At 45.2% G+C, this 21,027-nt stretch overlaps 1 protein-coding gene across 11 annotated transcripts in view; it reads right to left on the reverse strand.

Annotated features, from left to right (window-relative positions):
• The window catches only part of ZMYND8 (zinc finger MYND-type containing 8), a 125,272-nt gene that overhangs the window by 68,844 nt on the left and 35,401 nt on the right, over window positions 1–21,027 (reverse strand). For all 11 annotated transcript variants that reach the window (XM_040439055.1, XM_040439054.1, XM_040439053.1 and 8 more), the window contains one exon: window positions 9,087–9,146. In XM_040439055.1, coding sequence (XP_040294989.1) covers window positions 9,087–9,146 — 60 coding nt within the window. The remainder of the gene's footprint in view (window positions 1–9,086; window positions 9,147–21,027) is intronic.

Raw genomic sequence — 21,027 nt, forward strand, 5'->3', positions numbered from 1 at the left:
GGATCACCCAATGAACGAGCATTTTGTTTTTTTCATCGGTTAATCGGTGGCACATTTAGACAGGCAAATTGTCGGGAAGGTTCGTAATCTGCCCGAATATCAGGCTGTGTAAATCCACCTTAACATCTCTACTTAGATCCATTATTGACAATAGGTGATAACACAGCTTATCAGCTCCCACCTGACCTACGCGCAGGGCACAGAGCATGCTTAGAAAACTCTCCCATAGAAGTCAATGGGATTAGCTCCTGTCCACTGTGCCTATAGCCCATGTGGCTTCTCTCAAAAGATCGGTGTTCGACATATTTTAGGCCTAGTGGCCAGTGCAAAAACTGCACAATTTTATGAGTGAGATTTAAATATAGACAGTGTAGCTCGCAGGAATTTAAAAAAAGTAACCAAAAATTCTAATAATAAAAAAAATACGCTTAGCATAAAAACATGATTTAAACAATGGGTTTCCAGGATCCCTAATAAATATTTTCCAGCTCCTGCTTAGCAATGGTTGAAGCAGCCCCAAACACTCTCATAAAGGATAAGTACTGGCACATTGTACTGATATTCTAGATTAGGAGAGGAAAATGATGGCTGGAAAGCAGTTCGGGACTGTAGAGGGAATGGGGTGGACTGTCGAGAGACAAATTGCCTTTCTATAGGATTTTTTTATTTATTTTTTATAAACTGAGCTCATGGATAATTCTGCCTACCACACTAAAAAGGATCCAGTATGTCAGAACAGCCACAATATGACTGTTACATACCACTTCTTCACCAAATAGAACAAGGCTTTTTCACAGCCTGGTTCAGAAGTAATAATGTGATAGCACTGCCATTTTATTATGCCATTTGCTTGTACTAGAAAAACCAGTGACCCACAAAAGGTTGGGCAGGACTTTCCAGACTGCACCAAAATGAATAAATACCCTGGCATTGATGTACAAGCTACAATAAAAATGACCCTCAATGTATGCAAAAGTGACAAGAATCAGCGCGCACAGTGCCATTCAGGCTATTAGTTAGGCCTCATGCACAGCACCGTATTTTCTTCAGTGTGCGGTTACTTCATTTCTACGGGACCATGAACACATCTTCAATTTTTGCGGATCCGTGTGGCTGTTCTTCATGAACATGTCCTAGTCTGGTTTGTTTTGCAAATGAGAATAGAAATTTCTATTGATGGGAGCGAGAGAAAAAAAGCAGAATGCACACAGTAGGTATCTGCATTTTGCAGGCCAAAATACGGATATGTGCATGAGGCCTAGAAACACATAGCGGCAGCACTGAGAGCAATCTGTAGCTGACCTCCGGCCTGGAGAGGAAGTCAGAGGTCACAGATCACATCCCCCTCCTCAAACAAAGTGCAGCCTCTTTGCTGGAGACAGATCCTCAACAGTTTAACTCTTTCTTTGCTGCCGGGGCAATTGCTGGCTTTATTTCTGGGACTTACTACAAAGAATGATGTGGTTGGTAATTTCAGTGCTTGCTTTGCGAACGTTAAGCGAATAAAGTTACACCCATGATTCCTAATAATGTAGTCACAAAGGTTATTCTAATACTCAACACAATTATGTGACCATGAGCAAAACGTCATCATTTGGCTTTGGCTCTGTAAAGAACGGTGAAACTAAGGCTCCATTCACACGTTTGCAAATGGGTCCGCATTCGTGCCGCAACTTTGCGGAACGGGTGCGGAACCATTCATTTTCTATGGGGACGGAATGGATGCGGACAGCACACAGTGTGCTGTCAGCATCCGCATTTGCGGAGCGCGGCGCCGATCTTCAGGTCCGCAGCTCTGCAAAAGATAGAACATGTCCTATTCTTGTCCGCAGCTTGCGGATTTCTATAGGGGTGCCAGGCAGGTGTGTTGCGGATCCGCAACACACCACGGACGTGTGAATGGAGCCTTAATCTGCTTTCTACTACTTATAGTCAATCTCTAATGCAGAAAATATAATTGCCAGAATATGAAGATGGACATTCAGTATCCGACAATTCTCATCGTAAAGGCTTATAATGCTCTCAGCCTGAAGTGGCGTCCATCTTCATGTGGCTTCACTGGAAAAAAGGGTCTTCAGCTCAGTGTCAGACTGCCACGATGCGCAGAGAAGGGGCACAGTGCTCATTTTCTGGCTTTTCAGAAAGCCTTTCCTAAAATTACATTATGAATACAGCCAGTTCTAGGCTTTTTAGTCCATAGACATTCACAAAGAGTAAGGCTGGTAATATGGCTGCTTCCACTCTGCACAGACAAGTGGTTTTAGCATCTATATAGAGACCCAGCATCTGAATTATTATTTTTTTTTTAAATCAAGTCATTTTTATTAAAAGTTTTCAATTTGTACTACAGATAGACATACATCAAATATACATTAGGGATCGACCGATTATCGGTTTTACCGATATTATCGGCCGATATTCAGTATTTTGACCGTTATCGGCATCTATTTTGCCGATATTCCGATAACGTATGGGGGACAAGGATCGCGCTGCTGTCAGCGCTCTCAGTGTTCCCTCAGCAGCACAGGGGAGAAGGAAGCAGTGTCTCCCTCCCCCTGTGCTGCCGCTGCAGCCAGTGAGAGGAGAGAGGACAAGAGAAGGGGAGGGGCTGTGGCCGCTGCGCCACCATTGAAGAGAAATCTCTCATTCATTCATATACAGGAGGCGGGAGCTGGCTGCAGAATCACATAGCCGGCTCCCGACCTCTATGAGCGGTAGCTGCGATCTGCGGTAGTTAACCCCTCAGGTGCCGCGAATCGCAGCTATTGCTCATAGAGGTCGGGAGCCGGCTATGTGATTCTGCAGCCAGCTCCCGCCTCCTGTATATGAATTAATGAGAGATTTCTCTTCATTGGTGGCGCAGTGCGCCCGCCCAAGCCCCCAAGTATTAATCATTGGTGGTGCAGTGCGCCCCCCCACCCCCATCCCAGTATTAAAAACATTGGTGGCGCAGTGCGCCCACCCCAGTATTAATCATTGGTGGCAGTGGCCACAGGGTCCCCTCTCCCCTGCTCCTCCGATCGGAGCCCCAGCAGTGTAAGCCTGGGGCTCCGATCGGTTACCATGGCAGCCAGGACGCTATTGAAGCCCTGGCTGCCATGGTAAGCTCCATGATGCTGTGTGCACAAAGCACAGAGCAGCAGGGACAGTGTGAGCTCCTATTCACCCTGATAGAGAGCTATCAGGGTGAATAGAACAAGGGTTCTAGTCCCTAAGGGGGCTAAAAGTTAGTAAAAAAAAAACAAACAAAAAAAAAAAAAAAACACCAAAATATTAAGTATAAATGAAAGATTTAAAAAAAAAAAAAAATACACGTTAACAATAAACATTAATTTTCAGCAGATTTGTGTAGGAATTATTATTTTTTTTAAAATGAAAATTACCAGAATATCGGTATAAATTATCGGCTATCGGCCTGAAAGTTCACAAATTATCGGTATCGGCCCTAAAAAAAAATCAATATCGGTCGATCCCTAATATACATTAACGTAAACAAGTAAAGACCCAATTTGGGCACATTAATACACAAAGTTCAAACTTAGAAGAGTGTAACCCCCCCACCCCCCTCTTGCACCACGCCACAATGTCAGCTCGTTTTTCTCCTCCACACAGCTTGAGAAACAACTACCCCTGTTTCCACCATAACCCGTTCATCAGTAACATCACATTACCGTGTTACACTTCACCATAATCTGGGCGTCTGCCCCAGTTGCAAGGACATAAGACGTCCAGTGGGTAGTCCTGGCGTTGTTAACCATGGTCCCCATATAGACTCAAACTTCTTAATCATACCCCTTTTAAAGTATACCCCCCTTTCATGTCCAATTATCACATTCATACGTGCAATAAATTCCTCCTTAGCCGGTACTGTAGTGCTTATCCAGTATTTGGCTATTAATTTCCTAGCTTGGTACAGTGTTCTACTAATGCCAATATTGAGATCGGTTGTGAATTTGTCTTGTAACAAGCCCAATACACATATCAAAGGCTCTACCGGAAGTCTGATCCTGAACACCTGAAAAATAATATCGAACACTAGATTCCAAAAAGGACCTATGGCAGTGCACTCCTAAAACATGTGTAGTATATGTGCCTCCGACATTACATTTTGGGCAGTTAGATGTGTCGCGAACCCCTATCATATTTAGGAATTTAGGTGTTCTGTAAACCCTGTGTATTAAGTATAGTTCTGACAGTCTGTGTGTCTCACACAATGATAACAAGGGGCTTTTAGACAGTATTTCGGACCACTGCGCATCATTCAGGGGGCCAACCTCTCGGGACCATTTTTCCCTAACAGTCAAAGGAAAGTGGTCCTGATAGAATGATAGCAACAACTTGTAGAAGCCGGAGATCACTCCTTTGGTATCACCTCCCTTTCTGATCTGTTCCGCTATCATAGATGCCTGTATAGTCAGATCTGTCGTCTTTCCCTGCGCTGTCAAGGCGTGGCGTAATTGTAAGTACTGATAAAAGTTTGTGTTAGTTAGCTGAAACTCCTCCTTCAGTTGTTCAAAGCTTTTGAAGATTCTGTTTGTATACAGTTGTGACACCCAATAGATTCCTTTTTTCTCCCAACTATCAAAGCCTTCCAACTTACTCAGTTCCGGGAGACTTGAGTTGTTCCATAAGGGAGTAAGGGCACTACACCCCGAGATTTTGGTGATATCTTTAAGTTTTTTCCATGCTTTGCATAGTAGAGTAACACACGGGATAGGTTCTGGGGGACGAATAACAGAGCCAAGCTCCAGTATATACCCTGGTGGTCTCCCTCCCATCAAGTAAGACAGTAGGGCACTAACAGACCCCGAGTTACCCAGGACATTACAGGATTTGCACTGTTGAGCTTGTGCCGCTAAAAAGTATAGCCATGGGTTGGGAATCGCCAGTCCACCACTATCCTTCTCCCTCTGTAAGGTCTCTAAGCGAATTCTTTGGGACTTGTTATTACATATTAGGGCCCTGAATAGCCCCTGTATTTTGTAGAAGTGTCTCATTGGTATCCAAATTGGGCTATTGTGCAAAATGTACAGAAATTGTGGCATTAGTACCATTTTAACTAAGTTAGCTCTCCCTATAACAGATAATGGCAGCTTACACCAGCTATCAACCTTTTGGGCACTATTTGTCAGTAATGGGTTCAGATTCAAGTCTACATAATCTTGTGGCCTATATGTTACCTGTATCCCTAAGTATTTAAACTTTCTGGCCAATTGTAAAGGAGCTATTTTGACCTGGAGTGATCTCCGCACCGAATCCATGGGGAGCATTACCGATTTGTCCCAATTAATGGTTAGACCCGAATAGGCACCATACTCCTCAATGAGCTGCATGAGATGGGGTATTGATTGTTCAATGTTGTCTAGAAAGTGCAACATATCATCGGCGTACAGTGCAATTTTTTCCTCTACTCCTCCATATGTCAAACCCGTCACTTTGGGATCTGCACGCATTAACTGCGCCAGAGGTTCTATAGCCAAGGCAAATAGCATCGGCGATAAAGGACACCCCTGACGTGTACCCCTTTCTAAAGTAAACGCCTCGGATAATACCCTATTTGTACGTATTCTAGCTCTCGGTCTTCTATATAGTAATTTTACCCAGGATACAAATTTGGGTCCGAACCCCATATTCCCCCATTACCATTACTTTCCATAAGAACTTCCACTCGACGCTGTTGAAAGCCTTCGCATCGTCGAGTGAAAGGATTGCACGGCTACCTGCTTGTCCCCTAGACATAATCGCCGAATATTGATGGCAGTAGATTTGCCCGGCATAAAACCAGTCTGGTCCCCGTGTATTAAGCTAAGGATTACTTTTGCCAATCTGTTGGCCAAAACTTTGGTTAGCAGCTTGACATCAGTGCACAATAAGGAGATAGGTCTGTAGGATCCCGGACACGTGGGGTCCTTACCCGGTTTCGGCAGAACTATTATTATGGCCTCCTCCATAGACTCGGGCAAGCCGTCTAGCATGCTTGCCTGTGCTTTACGTTATTAAAATGCCTGTCGCATCCCGCAAACAGCCTATAAAAGAGGGTCCCTGCTGAGCCTTAATAACAGAGGCCAGCATATGGCCCACACTTTCTCCCTCCTCAAAGTACTTCTGTTTCCAGAACAGCCTGCGTCAGAAGTTTTTCACTTCACGCTGACAAATGGAGAATTCCTGGGCTTTGTAGTACTTCACATGATGGTGATAATAAATGTTCCATCAGGTGTCTACCACTTCAGAACATATAAGTCACGTTCTGAAGGCTTGTTTTATGCTTTGAAATAGAGTCCCCTTCTGATTTGGGGAAGGGGAAGCTACAGAGCATACACAATCCCTACACACACACAACTCTCACACATCAGTATGGATCTTCATAGTAACATGATAAAGGACAATGAATATCTCCTGAAGCATATACTCCAGCAACTCATTTACCTTAAAGGGGTGCTCTGAACCCGGACATATCCCCGTTTTCACCCAGGCAGCCCCCCTAATATGAGCATCGGAGCATTTCAAAAGCACTTGCAGGGCAGAGGCATTTACTGGAGATCTGGTGACGTACAGGGCTTTACATGAGTAAAGCTAGGCGGAGGCTCCGCCTAGCAGTGAGCCCAGTGACTTCACTGGCACTAATGGGCGGGCTTTAGTGCTGCCCTAGCCTGTAAAACAGCTAGGGCAGCACTAAAGCCCGCCCATCAGTGCTATTGACGTCACCAGCAATAGTGTTAAGCGGAAGCCTCCACCTAGAAATGCAAAAACAAAAACGCCCTTGCCCTGCGCAATCCAGCAAGGGAGAGCATCGGAGTATTTCATGATAGCTTATAACAGAGGGGCTGCCTGAGTGAAGAGGGGACAACCCCTTTAAGTTAAAAAGAAAAAGCACAGATACTTACTACATTCACAACACAAAGTGACATAAATATAAGTGACTTTAGGTACATCAAGTATTATGCCTCAGTCACATCCTGAGCTAGCTGCAGTCACAATCAGGCGGTTAAGCACCAGTAATCCATCAGCACTACTCTGACAGATATTTTTCTTATACTTTAGCACTGTATTGCATTATGGAAAATTACAATGCCGGAAAATGAAAACAGACTTGGAAAACTTAATGCGATTGAGCTGAGATTGACAAAGTATAAACTGCTAGTGGTGTTAGGTCAATGATCACACAACCAAGGTGATGCACCCTTTATTTTGGGTTCAGCAGAGGGTATATGTTGAGGCAGGGTCACATTAATACCGGGTAGCATCTCCACTTGCTGCGATATAGGCTGCACGGTAAGGGTAATACAGAAGCTGGATATCCCCCCTCTATGGTATGTCATTCCAAGCTCTTTCAACTTTGTCCCGTAGTTCAGCCAAGGTGGTTGTTGGCTGCTGTGCATGGTAGATCTGTCACCCCGTCCAGTCCCGAGGAAACACAATGTTTTCCAGAGTTAAAAAAGGCATTAGGACTGGTTCCAAAGGCTGATCAATGTTCCCTCCACGAATACTGGCCATCAATGACAAACAATGGTGTTCAGTGATGAAAGGAGGTTCTGTCTTAGTACTAATGATGGCAGCATGAGAGTTCACAGGAGGGCTGGAGAGTGCCTAATGCCATCATGCATAGAGCGGAAATACACAGAACCAACACCAGATGTAATGGTGTGGGGCATAATTAGCTACCATGGTTGAGTTTGTGGATGGAACATTGACCAGCCTTCGGTATGTCCAGGACATCAAGGAACCAATCCTACTGCCTTTTTTGACTCAGGACATGTGGTGTTCCAGCATAATAACTCTTCAGGGTGCCCAGCAGCTCCCCTGGACAGCTAAATTACCAGATCTCTCCCCCATCGAGTTTGTCTGGGACTGAATAGGGTGATGGATCTCACATGCACAGCAGCCAACAACCGCCTTGGCTGAACTACGAGTCCAAGTTAAAAGAGCTTATAATGATATAGCATAGGAGAATCTCCAGCACCTGTATGACACTTACCATGCCAGAGTGGCAGCCTATATCACAGCAAGGGGCGATCCGACCTAGTATGTGACCCTGCCTCAACATATACTCTGCTAAACCCAAAATAAAGGGTGCACCACTTTGGTTGTGTGATCATTGACCAAGCACCACTAGCACTTTATACTTCATCAGCTATACAGGTCTTCTTCCTTCTACACCAAATGACCGAAAACTTTACCTCGCACATTGCATCAGAAAATTGTTGTTACAAGGAGGGCAACTTTTAGGCTACTTTCACACTGGCGTTTTGGTTTTCCGTTTGCGAGATCTGTTCAGGGCTCTCACAAGCGGTCCAAAACGGATTAGTTTGGCCCTAATGCATTCTGAATGGAAAAGGATCCGCTCAGAATGCATTCCGTTCCGCTTTGGAGGCGGAAACCAAAACGCTGCCTGCAATGTTTTGGTGTCCATCTGACGAAACTGAGCCAAACGGATCCGTCCTGACACACAATGTAAGTCAATGGGAACGGATCAGTTTTCTATGACACAATAGAAAACGGATCCGTCCTCCATTAACTTTCAATGGTGTTCAAGACGGATCCGTCTTGGCTATGTTAAAGATAATACAAACTGATCCGTTCTGAACAGATGCAGACAGTTGTATTATCTGAACGGATCCGTCTGTGCAGATCCATGACGGATCCGCACCAAACACGAGTGTGAAAGTAGCCTTAACTGCAGGTTTGGATGAGACTGAAGTAAAAGACGAGTTTTCGAAATAAAAAGCATCATTTTAAAGTTTCATCTCCATTCGATGACTACAGAGGTGGGGGCAGACTTGACTGCATCTTGAATGTTTGCTTTGAGCTCTTTCTAGGTAGTGCATGATGAGATCAGGTTACAGCCTCTAAGGATTGTGGGAAGTCATTAGAGAAACCCGTGCAAAGCCAGATTCCAAGAGTAATAAGAGACAGAACAGCACAAGCAGATTTCCGGTGTACAACATTTCACAACCAGTCTGCATGAAGTACTCAACACCAGCTCTAGTGCATTGTGTGTGTTCAAGTCATCGTCTTTGTGGAGAAGTGTAAAAACTACCGACCATGAGATCCTGTACAGTTATTACATGGAAATAGCCTGTACTCACTGGACTGCTGACTGTCTCCATGTTCTTGCGATAATCCCTCTGGATATGCAACAGCAGGACCTGCAACACGAAACATGCAAAATTAATGTCTGTCAGAAACATGGCTGCCAATGTCAGGATCAGCTAGAACACTTGTGTGTAATACTAGCCAAGCAGACAGAAATAAAGCAGATCAGTTAAAGGTCTCACTACCTTTAACTTAACATCCTTTTAAACTGTCTGAACATCGGCCAGCCAATCATTACCAAGAGCTCATAGGAACACTAATTAGTGATTATCTGCTGGTGTAAAGGTTACGGCGATTAACCAATGAACGAGCGAAACACTCATTCATTGGGTAATATGATTGTTTGTGCAGTCACCAAACTCATCATTTGCTGGCAGCAGATTGTGCCGTCTAAGGCTGCGTTCACACGGGCGAGATTTCCGCGCGGGTGCAATGCGGTAGGTGAACGCATTGCACCCGCACTGAATCTGGACCCATTCATTTCAATGGGGCTGTTCAGATGAGCGATGATTTTCACGCATCACTTATGCGTTGCGTGAAAATCGCAGCATGCTCTATATTCTGCGTTTTTCACGCAACGCAGGCCCCATAGAAGTGAATGGGGTTGCGTGAAAATCGCATGCATCCGCAAGCAAGTGCGGATGCGGTGCGATTTTTACGCACGGTTGCTAGGTGACTGTCTATACACTGTATTATTTTCCCTTATAACATGGTTATAAGGGAAAATAATAACATTCTGAATGCAGAATGCTTAGTAGGTGATCAATTGAGGGTTAAAAAATAAAAACAATTAACTCACCTTGTCCTCTTGTTCGCGTAGTTCTCCCGGTCTTTAGTTCTTTAAAAAGATGAACTATGGGCTAAAGGACCTTTGGTGACGTCAGATCACATGCTCCAATCACAGGGTCCATCACCGCGGTGATGTACCATGTGATTGGAGCATGTGATCTGACGTCACCAAAGGTCCTTTAGCCCATAGTTCATCTTTTTAAAGAACTAAAGACCGGGAGAACTACGCGAACAAGAGGACAAGGTGAGTTAATTGTTTTTATTTTTTAACCCTCAATTGATCACCTACTAAGCATTCTGTATTCAGAATGCTATTATTTTCCCTTATAACCATGTTATAAGGGAAAATAATAACATCTACACAACACCGAACCCAAACCTGAACTTCAGTGAAGAAGTTCGGGTCTGGGTACCACAGTCGTTTTTTTATCACGCGCGTGCAAAACACATTGCACCCGCGCGATAAAAACTGAACATCGGAACGCAATCGCAGTCAAAACTGACTGCAATTGCATTCCTACTCGCGCGGGTTTGCCGCAACACACCGGGACGCATCCGGAACTAATCCGGACACGCTCGTGTGAACGCAGCCTAAGGCTACTTTCAGACTAGCGTTCAGAGAGGATCCGTCTGGTGTCTGCACAGACGGATCCTCTCCTATAATGCAGACGTTTGGATCCGTTCAGAACGGATCCGTCTGCATTATAGTTTAGAAAAAATTCTAAGTCTGAAAGTTGTTCAGACGGATCCGTCCAGACTTTACATTGAAAGTCAATGGGGGACGGTTCCGTTTGAAAATTGAGCCATATTGTGTCAACTTCAAACGGATCCATCCCCTTTGACTTACATTGTAAGTCTGGACGGATCCGTTTGCCTCCGCACGGCCAGGCGGACACCCGAATGCTGCAAGCAGCGTTCGGGTGTCCGCCTGCTGAGCGGAGCGGAGGCTGAACGCTGCCAGACTGATGCATTCTGAGCGGATCCGCATCCACTCAGAATGCATTGGTAGCTGGACGGATGCGTTCGGGGCCGCTTGTGAGACCCTTCAAACGGAGCTCACAAGCGGAGCCCCGAACGCTAGTGTGAAAGTAGCCTAAACAGCCTCTGCTGCCGGCAAACAATAATTCAGTATGGGGACAAGCGATGGCATTAGCAATCATTCCTCCCCGTACTGTGGAGATCTCTGCATGTAAATGTAGAGGTCTCCTTCACTGAGCAGGCGCTTGCGGGGAAGAAACGCTTCCTTCCCAACAATCGCCTGCTAAATCGATCAGTGTAAAGGGGCCTTTAACTAGTACAGATCTGAGCAGTGGTAAGTGAAATTTTTCCTACACCAGATGATTGTACGGAGCCTGGTCTTAAAAATATACTTCCAAGAATTCTAATCACAAGGTCTGTGCAGAAACTAACATTTACACGACCGTATGGCTGCCGTGCCCGTACTGCAGACCGCAAACTGCGGCTCCGCGAAACAGGGGCACCAGCTGTGTGAACTCTGCATGATGGATATGGACCCATTGACTTGAACTTCCTATCTTTTCCAGTGTGGAGTCACAGATCGGAAGCCCATAAGGAGGCTTTCTGGTCTGTGCCTCCATACTACAAAAGACATTTCCTAGCTGTTGCCGTATCTTGCGGATCTTGGACTCATTCGAGTCAATGAGTCCACACTGCAATACAGAGTTCACACGGCCATGAAGTAAATGCTGGGAGATTTCAGCTTTGAAGCTTTAGAATAAAGACTTCAGCTAGGATCAGTACAGGATAAGCTATGTAAGGTAAGTACACAGTGACTCCACCAGCAGAATAGTGAGTGCAGCTCTGGGGTATAATACAGGCAGTAACTTTGGATCAGTACAGGATAAAGCTCTGTTCATACTACTGTCAGAGACTCCGCCAGAAGTGTCCACCAACAGTGCTACATGCAGCGCGTATCTTCCCCTCAAAATAAGGAAAAACGCATCAGAATCCAATGGATACCATTGTATTAATAAGCCAATGAAATACAACCGAGTATTGTGACTTTTGTTATAAACGGAGGCTAAAACAATAGTGAGAACTCGGCCTAAAGGCCCCCAAAAAAAATTAGGCTATTGACGGCCAAAGTCAACAATCTAAGAGATAACAGGGGTAAGAGAAGGATTAGGCATGCTGAATTTCAATGTCCAATCTTTATTTTGGAGATGAGGGGATTGGGAGTAATAGCTGTTCGCTGTATGTGTATGGACCAACCCTAACTGTTGGACCAACCCTCGTTTAGCCAATCGCTCTCTCCTGATCCTTAGTGGTTAGAGGGGTGAAAGGCACTACCAGACAACTCTGGCAGCGCTTTTCTCCCCAAAAGGATTAGGCAGGCTGAAATCCAACATACCTGACCCTTTTCAGGCATTTCGCATCAAGGTTCCACCATACACATTAGAACAGGGATGCCCAACCTGTGGACTTCCAGCTGTTGCTCGGGCAGCCAACAGCTATCAGCCTACAGCCGGGCATGATGGGAGTTGTAGTTTTACATTAGAAGATCAGGTGTTCCATCCCAAATTAGTGGGTAGAGCTGACATAAATGTGATGTATATGGTCAGCTTTACATTCGTGGCATATTAATAGAATTAGTGGGGGTTCAAACTGTTAGAAACCCTAAGATCTTATACGTTTGGGGTGGGATAGCAGGACAAAAGACTAGGATCCTAAGATGAAGAACTGTGAGAAGGCCAGACATTTTCACCATGCTACATTGCAGTCATGTAAAAGTGGTCTCACTTAGATTATTTTTTTTTGCACAACAGGAGAGGACACTGCTCTATAAACAAATTTATAACAATAATCCAATCAAATTATCTGCTACTACGTCCCTACTTTTCTTCCTCATCCGATTCACATTTTTTGCAGATCACACGTAGAACTATTCATTTCTATTGGTCTGTATGTCCGTTCTGCAAAAAAGTTAGAACATGTCCTATTCTTGGCGGCAAAATGTGAAGGTCCCATTCAAGTCAATGAATGTGCAAAATGCGGATGACACACAGATGGCACACTAAAACCATCTGCATTTTGCAGATCCACTGCCTGTAAACTCAAGGGACAGCCCCAATTTTCTCCTCCTGTATTTTTTATTTTTTTGCAGTCCGTCAAAACGGATGACAAATGAAAATATTACAGCCATATTTTGAGGACTTGCAGAATGGATGCAGACGCAAAACAGAGAAATGCGTAATCCGCAAAACGGCAATGGTCATGTGCATGCAGTCTTACCCTAGAGCAGTGTTTCCCAACCAGTGTGCCTCCAGCTGTTGCAAAACTACAACTCCCAGCATGCCCGCACAGCCAAAGGCTGTCCGGGCATGCTGGGAGTTGTAGTTTTGCAACAGCTGGAGGCACACTGGTTGGGAAACACTGCCCTAGAGGGACGTTAATTGGGGGTTGGGGTGTGTAATGATGGGCTGCATTACTCCAACCACCAAGCCATATACCTGTCAGTGTGTCCATATATGCAATACAGTGACCAACATGGGGTGCACAAGCCCATGTTCTGACTAATTGCTTGTGCTATTAACAGATACTGGAGCCAGGATCAGTTCCTTCAACGTGTGACCAGGCCTCATGGTTGTCAGTGATACCCCTAACATGACAAATAGGGGCATGAAAGTGCACGTCCATCAGATACACCAGCATTATGACAGTCAGGATATGTATTTAAATATATATCACAGGAACAATGTTGGGTCATGCAATGCCAACCACACAAGACATCCATGTTTTGTGCAATGTGAATAAAATAAGGATGCTGGCATTAGTAGTAAGCTATTAACCTACTACCCCATTTCCATTCTCCCAGTTTTTCCTAGGCTGCAGAAGAGCAGAAGCAGGCAGTCTTCGTGTGTACTGGAAAAGCAGGGGTTACTCTGCTCGTCTCCCTCCCCCCACAGTGCAGCCAGTGGTGTCCATGCAGGATTAGTGCTCGTTAATAGCTGCACTGAATTCTAGGGAGAGATCAGACATTTTGCAGAGCTGGGGTTGTGATAACACAGAGACTGTCTATGGTGTTCACAGCAGTAGAAGAGCGATGTGTGACTATATACAGTATACACTGAATATTACACACTGCATATTATCAAACAGCGTCTACACACCCATAAACCTCTATTCGCTTTGATCCATCAGACATCTACTCATGTTTGATAAAGTGATCGTTCTGATCCAGGTACAAACCGGCCTCTAATGTGAAAAAGAGCTGTAATAAAGCGCTTCCCCAGCTAAAAGAAAATAATATACATACAAGTTCCAAACATATATAAGACAGCTCTCACCTTTGTTGCTTTCACGGGAGCACAAGCCCAGTCCGGACTTGACTGTATACTAACGTAATCCAAAGAAAAAACTTGGCTTTGCTCGGATATATTTAATCTATTTCATTTAATGTTTGTGTGTTGTTAAAGGATATAAACACTATCCACTATAAGTGACATCTACAGCACCCCGCCCCCAAAACAGTAACCTCCACAGCCCCCCCCCACGTCCCTTAAAATTGGACCTCCACAGCAGCCCTCCCCCTTAACTTTGACCTTTACAGCAGCCTTCCCCTTTAACAGTAACTCTGACAGCATATCACCCCCTTGACAGTGACCTCCACAGGGGCCCGTCCCCTTAACAGTGGCCTTTACTTGATCGGGGGCGTGTCCTTTTGAACAGCTCACTGTAAGACAGCAGCACAGTACTGTCTGAGTGTGAGCTGCAGGGAGAAAGTCACCCTGCCTCCCACCGCTGCAGCTGACAAAAGTTGATTTTTGCCTTCATTTTCTCAATCCCGGTCACCTGAGGAGTGGAGGGGGCGTGTCCTAACTGGGCCAGGGGCGTGTCCTTTTGAACAGCTCACTCTAAGACAGCAGCATTGTGCTGTCTGAGTGTAAGCTGCAGAGAGAAAGTCACCCTCCCTCCCACCCCGGCAGCTGACAGAAGTTGATTTTTACCTTTTATTTTTTAATCCCCGTCGGCTCAGGAGTGGGAGGGGGCGTAGCCTAACCAGATCAGGGGTGTGGCTTAGCAGGGCCTGGGGACGGGGTTTTAAGTCTTTTGAGGGTGGACACATTGTGGCAGGGCGCGTGTCTGGGCTCCTTCCTGCAAGAGTGACGCCCATCTGGGCACCTTACTGGCTCATTTGCATACCAAATAAACTGGATTTTCAGAGGATAAAAACATCTATTGCTGGAACAAAGGCACATCTTGAAATAAGGTACTAAGTGCTATTAGGCCATGGCTTTACTTCAATAGCAATTATCCTGGTGACAGATTTCCTTTAAAGCTCTCCTACAGCAGTGAAGATAAATAGCTGGGTTGTTATGGAAACCTGGAGTAAAACAGTGTATGTGGAGGCTGGAAGACCTGCGAGCATCTATTGGCTGATAAGGGTCATGTGACCAAGCTTCTATTGGCTAATGCATTTTTTTGGGAATATCTCAGGAATGAGACCTTGTCTACAACCTTCCCGGACACCTGATGTACCTGTGTGCCAAATTATATATACACATACACACACACACATCTGTTTTGCGTTAGGGGAGTGTGGGTGACAAGAAATGCGGCTGCAGCAGCACCCACAGAGATGGTCGCCCACAGTTCGGTGATCTTGCATTGAACAGGAGTCCAGGAAACAGAGATGAACGTAGGAGTCTAGGAAACATGGATGAAACCTTCTGTGGGAGATGTAAGGGCAGACATGTTGGTTTTCACCTAGTTTTCCCAGCAACAGATATAACTAAGAAGCAGCTTCACAATGCATTATTGGAGCCTGGAGACAAAAAAAATAAAAAAAAATAAAAAGAATCAAAAGCCTCAATGTGCAGCCCTTCAGGATACAAAGCCCATCTTACGGTGTCAGCAATGCAGATGGAAACAGAGAGCGTGTACAAGGCAGTATGCTCCATCTACAGAACAATAAGCAGCAAGCTTCCAACTGATGTGTGTAGTTTCTTTGATTACCACCTCCCCACACCAAAGCTGTGATCAACGGCTACACCTAAGGCTACATTCACATGAACGTATTTTGTTTCCGTGTCCATTGCGTTTTTTTTCCCGGATAGGATGCAGACCCATTCATTTCAATGGGTCCGCAAAAAATGCAGACAGCACACAGTGTGCTATCCGCATCCGTATGTCCGTTCTGTAGCCCTGCAAAAAAAATATAACATGTCCTATTCTTGTCCGTTTTGCAGACAAGGATAGGCATTGTTACAATGGATCCTGAAAAAAAACAGATGCCATACGGAACGCCATCCATTTTTTTTGCGGATCCGCAGTTTGCGGACCGCAAAACACATACGGTCGTGTGAATGTGTATTACACAGGCTAATGGTCAGCCAAATCATTGCTAACGAGCGTTTGTATGAACACTCATTAGCGATGATCTGGCATTGCAATACTGACGCTGATTACCCAATGAGCGAGCAAATGCTCATTTATCGGACTATCCAGATTTTTAAGCAGGCTTAAAAAAAAAAAATTGCCGGTGGTAGATTATGCTCTCTAATCATGATCTGCTGCCTATAAACAACTAGTCAGTACGCGGAAGAATGATAACATTAGCGACTGCTCCTGCCCACACTGTGGAGGAGATCATTGCATCTAACAGCAGCGGTCTCCTGCACTTCCTTCCCGACAATCGTCTGCCTGATCGCCCAGTGTAATACTAGTCTAACATTGCACATAAATGACTGGCACAGGGCAATGAGTATAACAAAAAAAAAGTGATCCTATTCCTTTAACCCCCGCCAGCACAAACAATGAGAAGAGAAGCATAAAGGGGGGAGGGGCAACCTACAGTCACATTTACGGCTGACAAAGAAATTAAAAGGTGGCCATATAATTAGACAGTGGTCAGTCAGCTAAACATTTGCTCAGGCAACAGTTTCCCTCCCAACCCCCAATACACATAAGTCCGCTGGGTTAGGGTGCATACATACTCGGCAGATTTTGTTGCAGAACATTTCTGAGACTGAAAATCAGTTCCTTTCATCTGAATGAGGTTATTCTGCCATGAAGCACATGGATTTCTGAAAGCCCCATTCAGATGAAACGGATTTTCAGTCGCAGAAATTTTCTGCAACAAAATCTGCCGTGTATGAAGGCACCCTTAGGACCCCGTCACACAATGCTCTATCTTGGAGCGGGACCATTGAAATGAATGGGAAGCTGAAAAAAGTGCCAAAACCGCACATTTTTTCAGCATGTCTTCAAAATCTGGTGTGTGAACATCCCCGCTGAAGGTGCATGTGTTCTCAACAGGGAGAGTAAGAAACATACTGTCAAGTAGCTCTGGTGAGGACAAAGGATCAGCATGGTGAAATCCAACACGCTCACCCCCATGCCCCCCCCCCACTTCTAAAGTTGGGGCAGAGTTAGGACACCTTCATAGACATTAGATTGTCAGCCTACCCCTCTCAAATTGTCACGCTGGGTCAGAGTTCATCTAATGTGTAAGGCCACACTAAGTGTTCAGAATTTGATTTCTGTCCATACAGGTATATTTTATATTGTTGTATTGTCCACAGAATATTTAATAACCTATCTGAGTGATGTCTGATTTTGTCTGTACATGTACCCCTGATTTGTACAGTGCTGCAGAATAGGTTGGCGCTATATACAGACTTATTATGACCCAGAAGAGCAAATGACTGATCTAAAAATGGCCGCCCTGGCTGTTATAACTACACTTGCTTTGGTGACCCCATATACACAGATAACTAATAATGTACTTAATGGGGAACTGTATTTTATTGGAATGGGGACGTCACGTTCCTGATGCCTGAGAATAAGCGGGACACCACATTCCATCTGAGGGAAAGAAACAGAAGGACAAAGAACGCATTGTTACAGAATCCCTGGGGAAGAGGCACACAGCGGACGCGGCACACAAGCACAAAGAGGAGGTTGCCATGGAAAACGTGACGTAGCACTCCGCCTGATATGTGGCACTGACAGTGGGGGCTGCCGGGTGGGCTCAATGCACCATGTAATATTACCAGGTAAAAAAGAAGGAAACATTTAATGCTGCTACACTCACAGAAAATAAACTGCACGGATGCCCATCACCCCCCACAGAAGACAAATGTGTGCCCTTCCCCCTCCTCTCCCATCCCCCACCTGGAAAGCTGAGAAGGCATTTGGTCTAAGGAGGCAGAACCTCCACTGAATACCGACTGGCACCATGATCGTACCAGGCCCAAAGTAGTTAAACAGGAACCACGTCTGAAACCCGCCTGGGGCGAATACACAGAGACAGAACCAGACCCTAGATAAATACATGCAAACAAATGACAGATCCTGATCAGTGCTAGATAAACAGGCACTAAGAGACTAAGAGAAAACCAGCCGGGGCTACATACACAGGAACCGTACTAGGTCTGGATGACTAAGGCTACTTTCACACTACCGTTCAGAGCGGGTCCGTCTGATATCTGCACAGACAGATCCGCTCCTATAATGCAGACGTTTAGATCCGTTCAGAACGGATCCGTCTGCATTATAGTTTAAAAAAAAATCTAAGTGTGAAAGTAGCCTGAACGGATCCGTCCAGACTTTACATTGAAAGTCAATGGGGGAAGGATCCGTTTAAAGATTGAGCCATATTGTGTCATCTTCAAACGGATCCGTCCCCATTGACTTACATTGTAAGTCTGGACGGATCCGTTTGCCTCCGCACGGCCAGGCGGACACCCGAACGCTGCAAGCAGCGTTCAGGTGTCCGCTCGCTGAGCGGAGGCTGAACGCTGCCAGACTGATGCATTCTGAGCGGATCCGCGCCCACTCAGAATGCATTAGGGCAGTACGGATGCGTTCGGGGCCGCTTGTGAGCCCCTTCAAATGGAGCTCACAAGCGGACACCCGAACGCTAGTGTGAAAGTAGCCTAACTCGACCTAGGCTAGATACAAAGGCACCATATATGAACCAGCCCTGGGCTAGACGCATAGGTAACATGACTAGATATGGCATCCATAATGTTTCCATAAGAGAGCGGCCGTCCTAATATTTATGGGGGCCCTCCACCTCTCCCTGACAGCAGATGTTGGCAGCAGTTTACTGCCCTTTTTCTGATCAGAACACATGCATGCTTGGCCATGTAACGCATGCGTGTGTATCTAGAGCTAGAGGGTATAGCTGTCAGCCAAATGAGCGTTCAAGCCAACAGCTATCTGAAGTGTATGGCCAGCTTACACATTCTGAACTTTGTTTCCCCTGAAGAGCGACATGGGGGGGCTGCATTCAGACTGTCCCCATTCACACTGAACTCTCCAAAGTGCATGCCCTGCTGACCAGACCTTCACCCAACAAGGAGAGAACTTTACCATTCACCTCTATTTCTTCCACATTACAATATTATATTCAGTAACATTCCTCCAATTGTTCATCAATGACCTGAACAGTCATATAAAAGAAATCTTCAAACATCCTGTGTTACGGCACAGCCACATGGGGCAAAATCTGCATATGTTACATGTCAATTTGTCATGGATTTTGATGCAGATCTGCAGCTGATTTCACCCCATGCTTTGAAAATGTCAAATTATGTTGCAGTTTTAAACTCTGCACTGTAGGTCCCTATACGCTGCAGATTTTTTGGCGTGGATGACATTTCTTAAAACCGTCCTGTAAAATGCTGAGGATCTGCCTCACAGAAATCTGCAATACAAGGGTATGAGCCATTGCACTAAGCAGTCTGAAGAGCTTAGGAAGGCTGGGTGTGTGATTGTGTAACACCATCTCCGCTGCATTGCTCGCTGCACTGGAAAGCTATGAATCATACACTCTCAGGGTCAGTCTCCGTCCCCGATTCTGGATGGCCCCTCTTGTAATCAGACTCCTTGTCCCCTCAGTTTATCCCTGGCTTCTTTCTACCCTTAAGAAAGAGCAGTGGGAACATTTCAGCATTTCTCGAGGTCAAGGGGACAAACTGCATTCTGAGCAGGACAGTAGAATCCTATATAGTGATCAATGACTTGCATCAAAGCTTCCGTGGGGTCACATAGTCCACAGATGATGGGATCACGTGTCTGTGGGTGTGGGCTGCATCAGATAAAGAAAACACACAGTCAGCCTGGAAACAGCAGGCCCCTGCCAAGATTTTCTCTAGCCACCATTTTGAGGACACTGCTGATGAAGTAAACAAAATGGTGCCTGCCTGCCAGGCAAATCTGAGCATTTAGAGCAAGAATGCTACATCAACCCGCACATTATAAACTATAAGGGTTTAAACAGCGCTTTTCATGCAGATTGCCTATTACTTAAATGGATTTAGAACTGACAAGAGTAATATGGGAGAAACAGGAGGAGGAGGTAGGGCACATCTATGACAACGTCCTGGGTGCCATGACCGGAATACACGCAGCAATGTTTATTTAGGCACTTTGTGGTGGTTGTACAACACTCCTACGTGCAAATGTTGGCGAGTTCTTTATTTAGACTGAATCTGCTACACTTCTCATGTGGTAACACACAGGAAGACACCACTGCACAAGCCACAGCTGAACAGCAGCTGGAAGACTTAAAGGGCAACTCCACATGTAACTGCTAACAGAAACGAAAGCTCTAAATGCCTGCTTCCTGCACCCCTATCTTTCTAAAACTGCTCATTCCCCATCAATATGATGAATAGATTTTCTCCGATACCATCATTATATAACGGCCTTCTTACTTCATGACAGCGCAAATGTATTCGCCCGCTAAAAACAACAGGTGTATCCATGATTTTAAAAAAATTAATTTATACGAAGACGTATTCATTTTGTTAGGCATGACCCCATTTGTAGAAGCCTCTTCAAACAAACATGGAGGCGAGTAACGCCCTGCCACATGAAATACTGTGACATCTTTTATGTCCATCAGAGAGGCCCTTTCTATTTCACCTTACTGGTTACTACCAGAAATCCTCGGCTACCGTCATAGATCTGTTCTGGGGGAGTCGTGAGGATTGATCATCTCCCCGTCCACTCAATACAAAGTTGTGATCACTTTTTAAAGAGGCGTAAGGGAAGAAACAAGCTGCAGCTCTACAATACCCATCTGCTGAATCGGACTCTCCCAGAGGATTAAGCTAAATCACTGTAGCAGTGAAAGGGGTTAACCCCATAAAGCCTGCATCCAGTTCTCTCCAG

Source organism: Bufo bufo, chromosome 6, assembly GCF_905171765.1.
Source record: "Bufo bufo chromosome 6, aBufBuf1.1, whole genome shotgun sequence".
NCBI classification, from domain to species: Eukaryota; Metazoa; Chordata; class Amphibia; order Anura; family Bufonidae; genus Bufo; species Bufo bufo.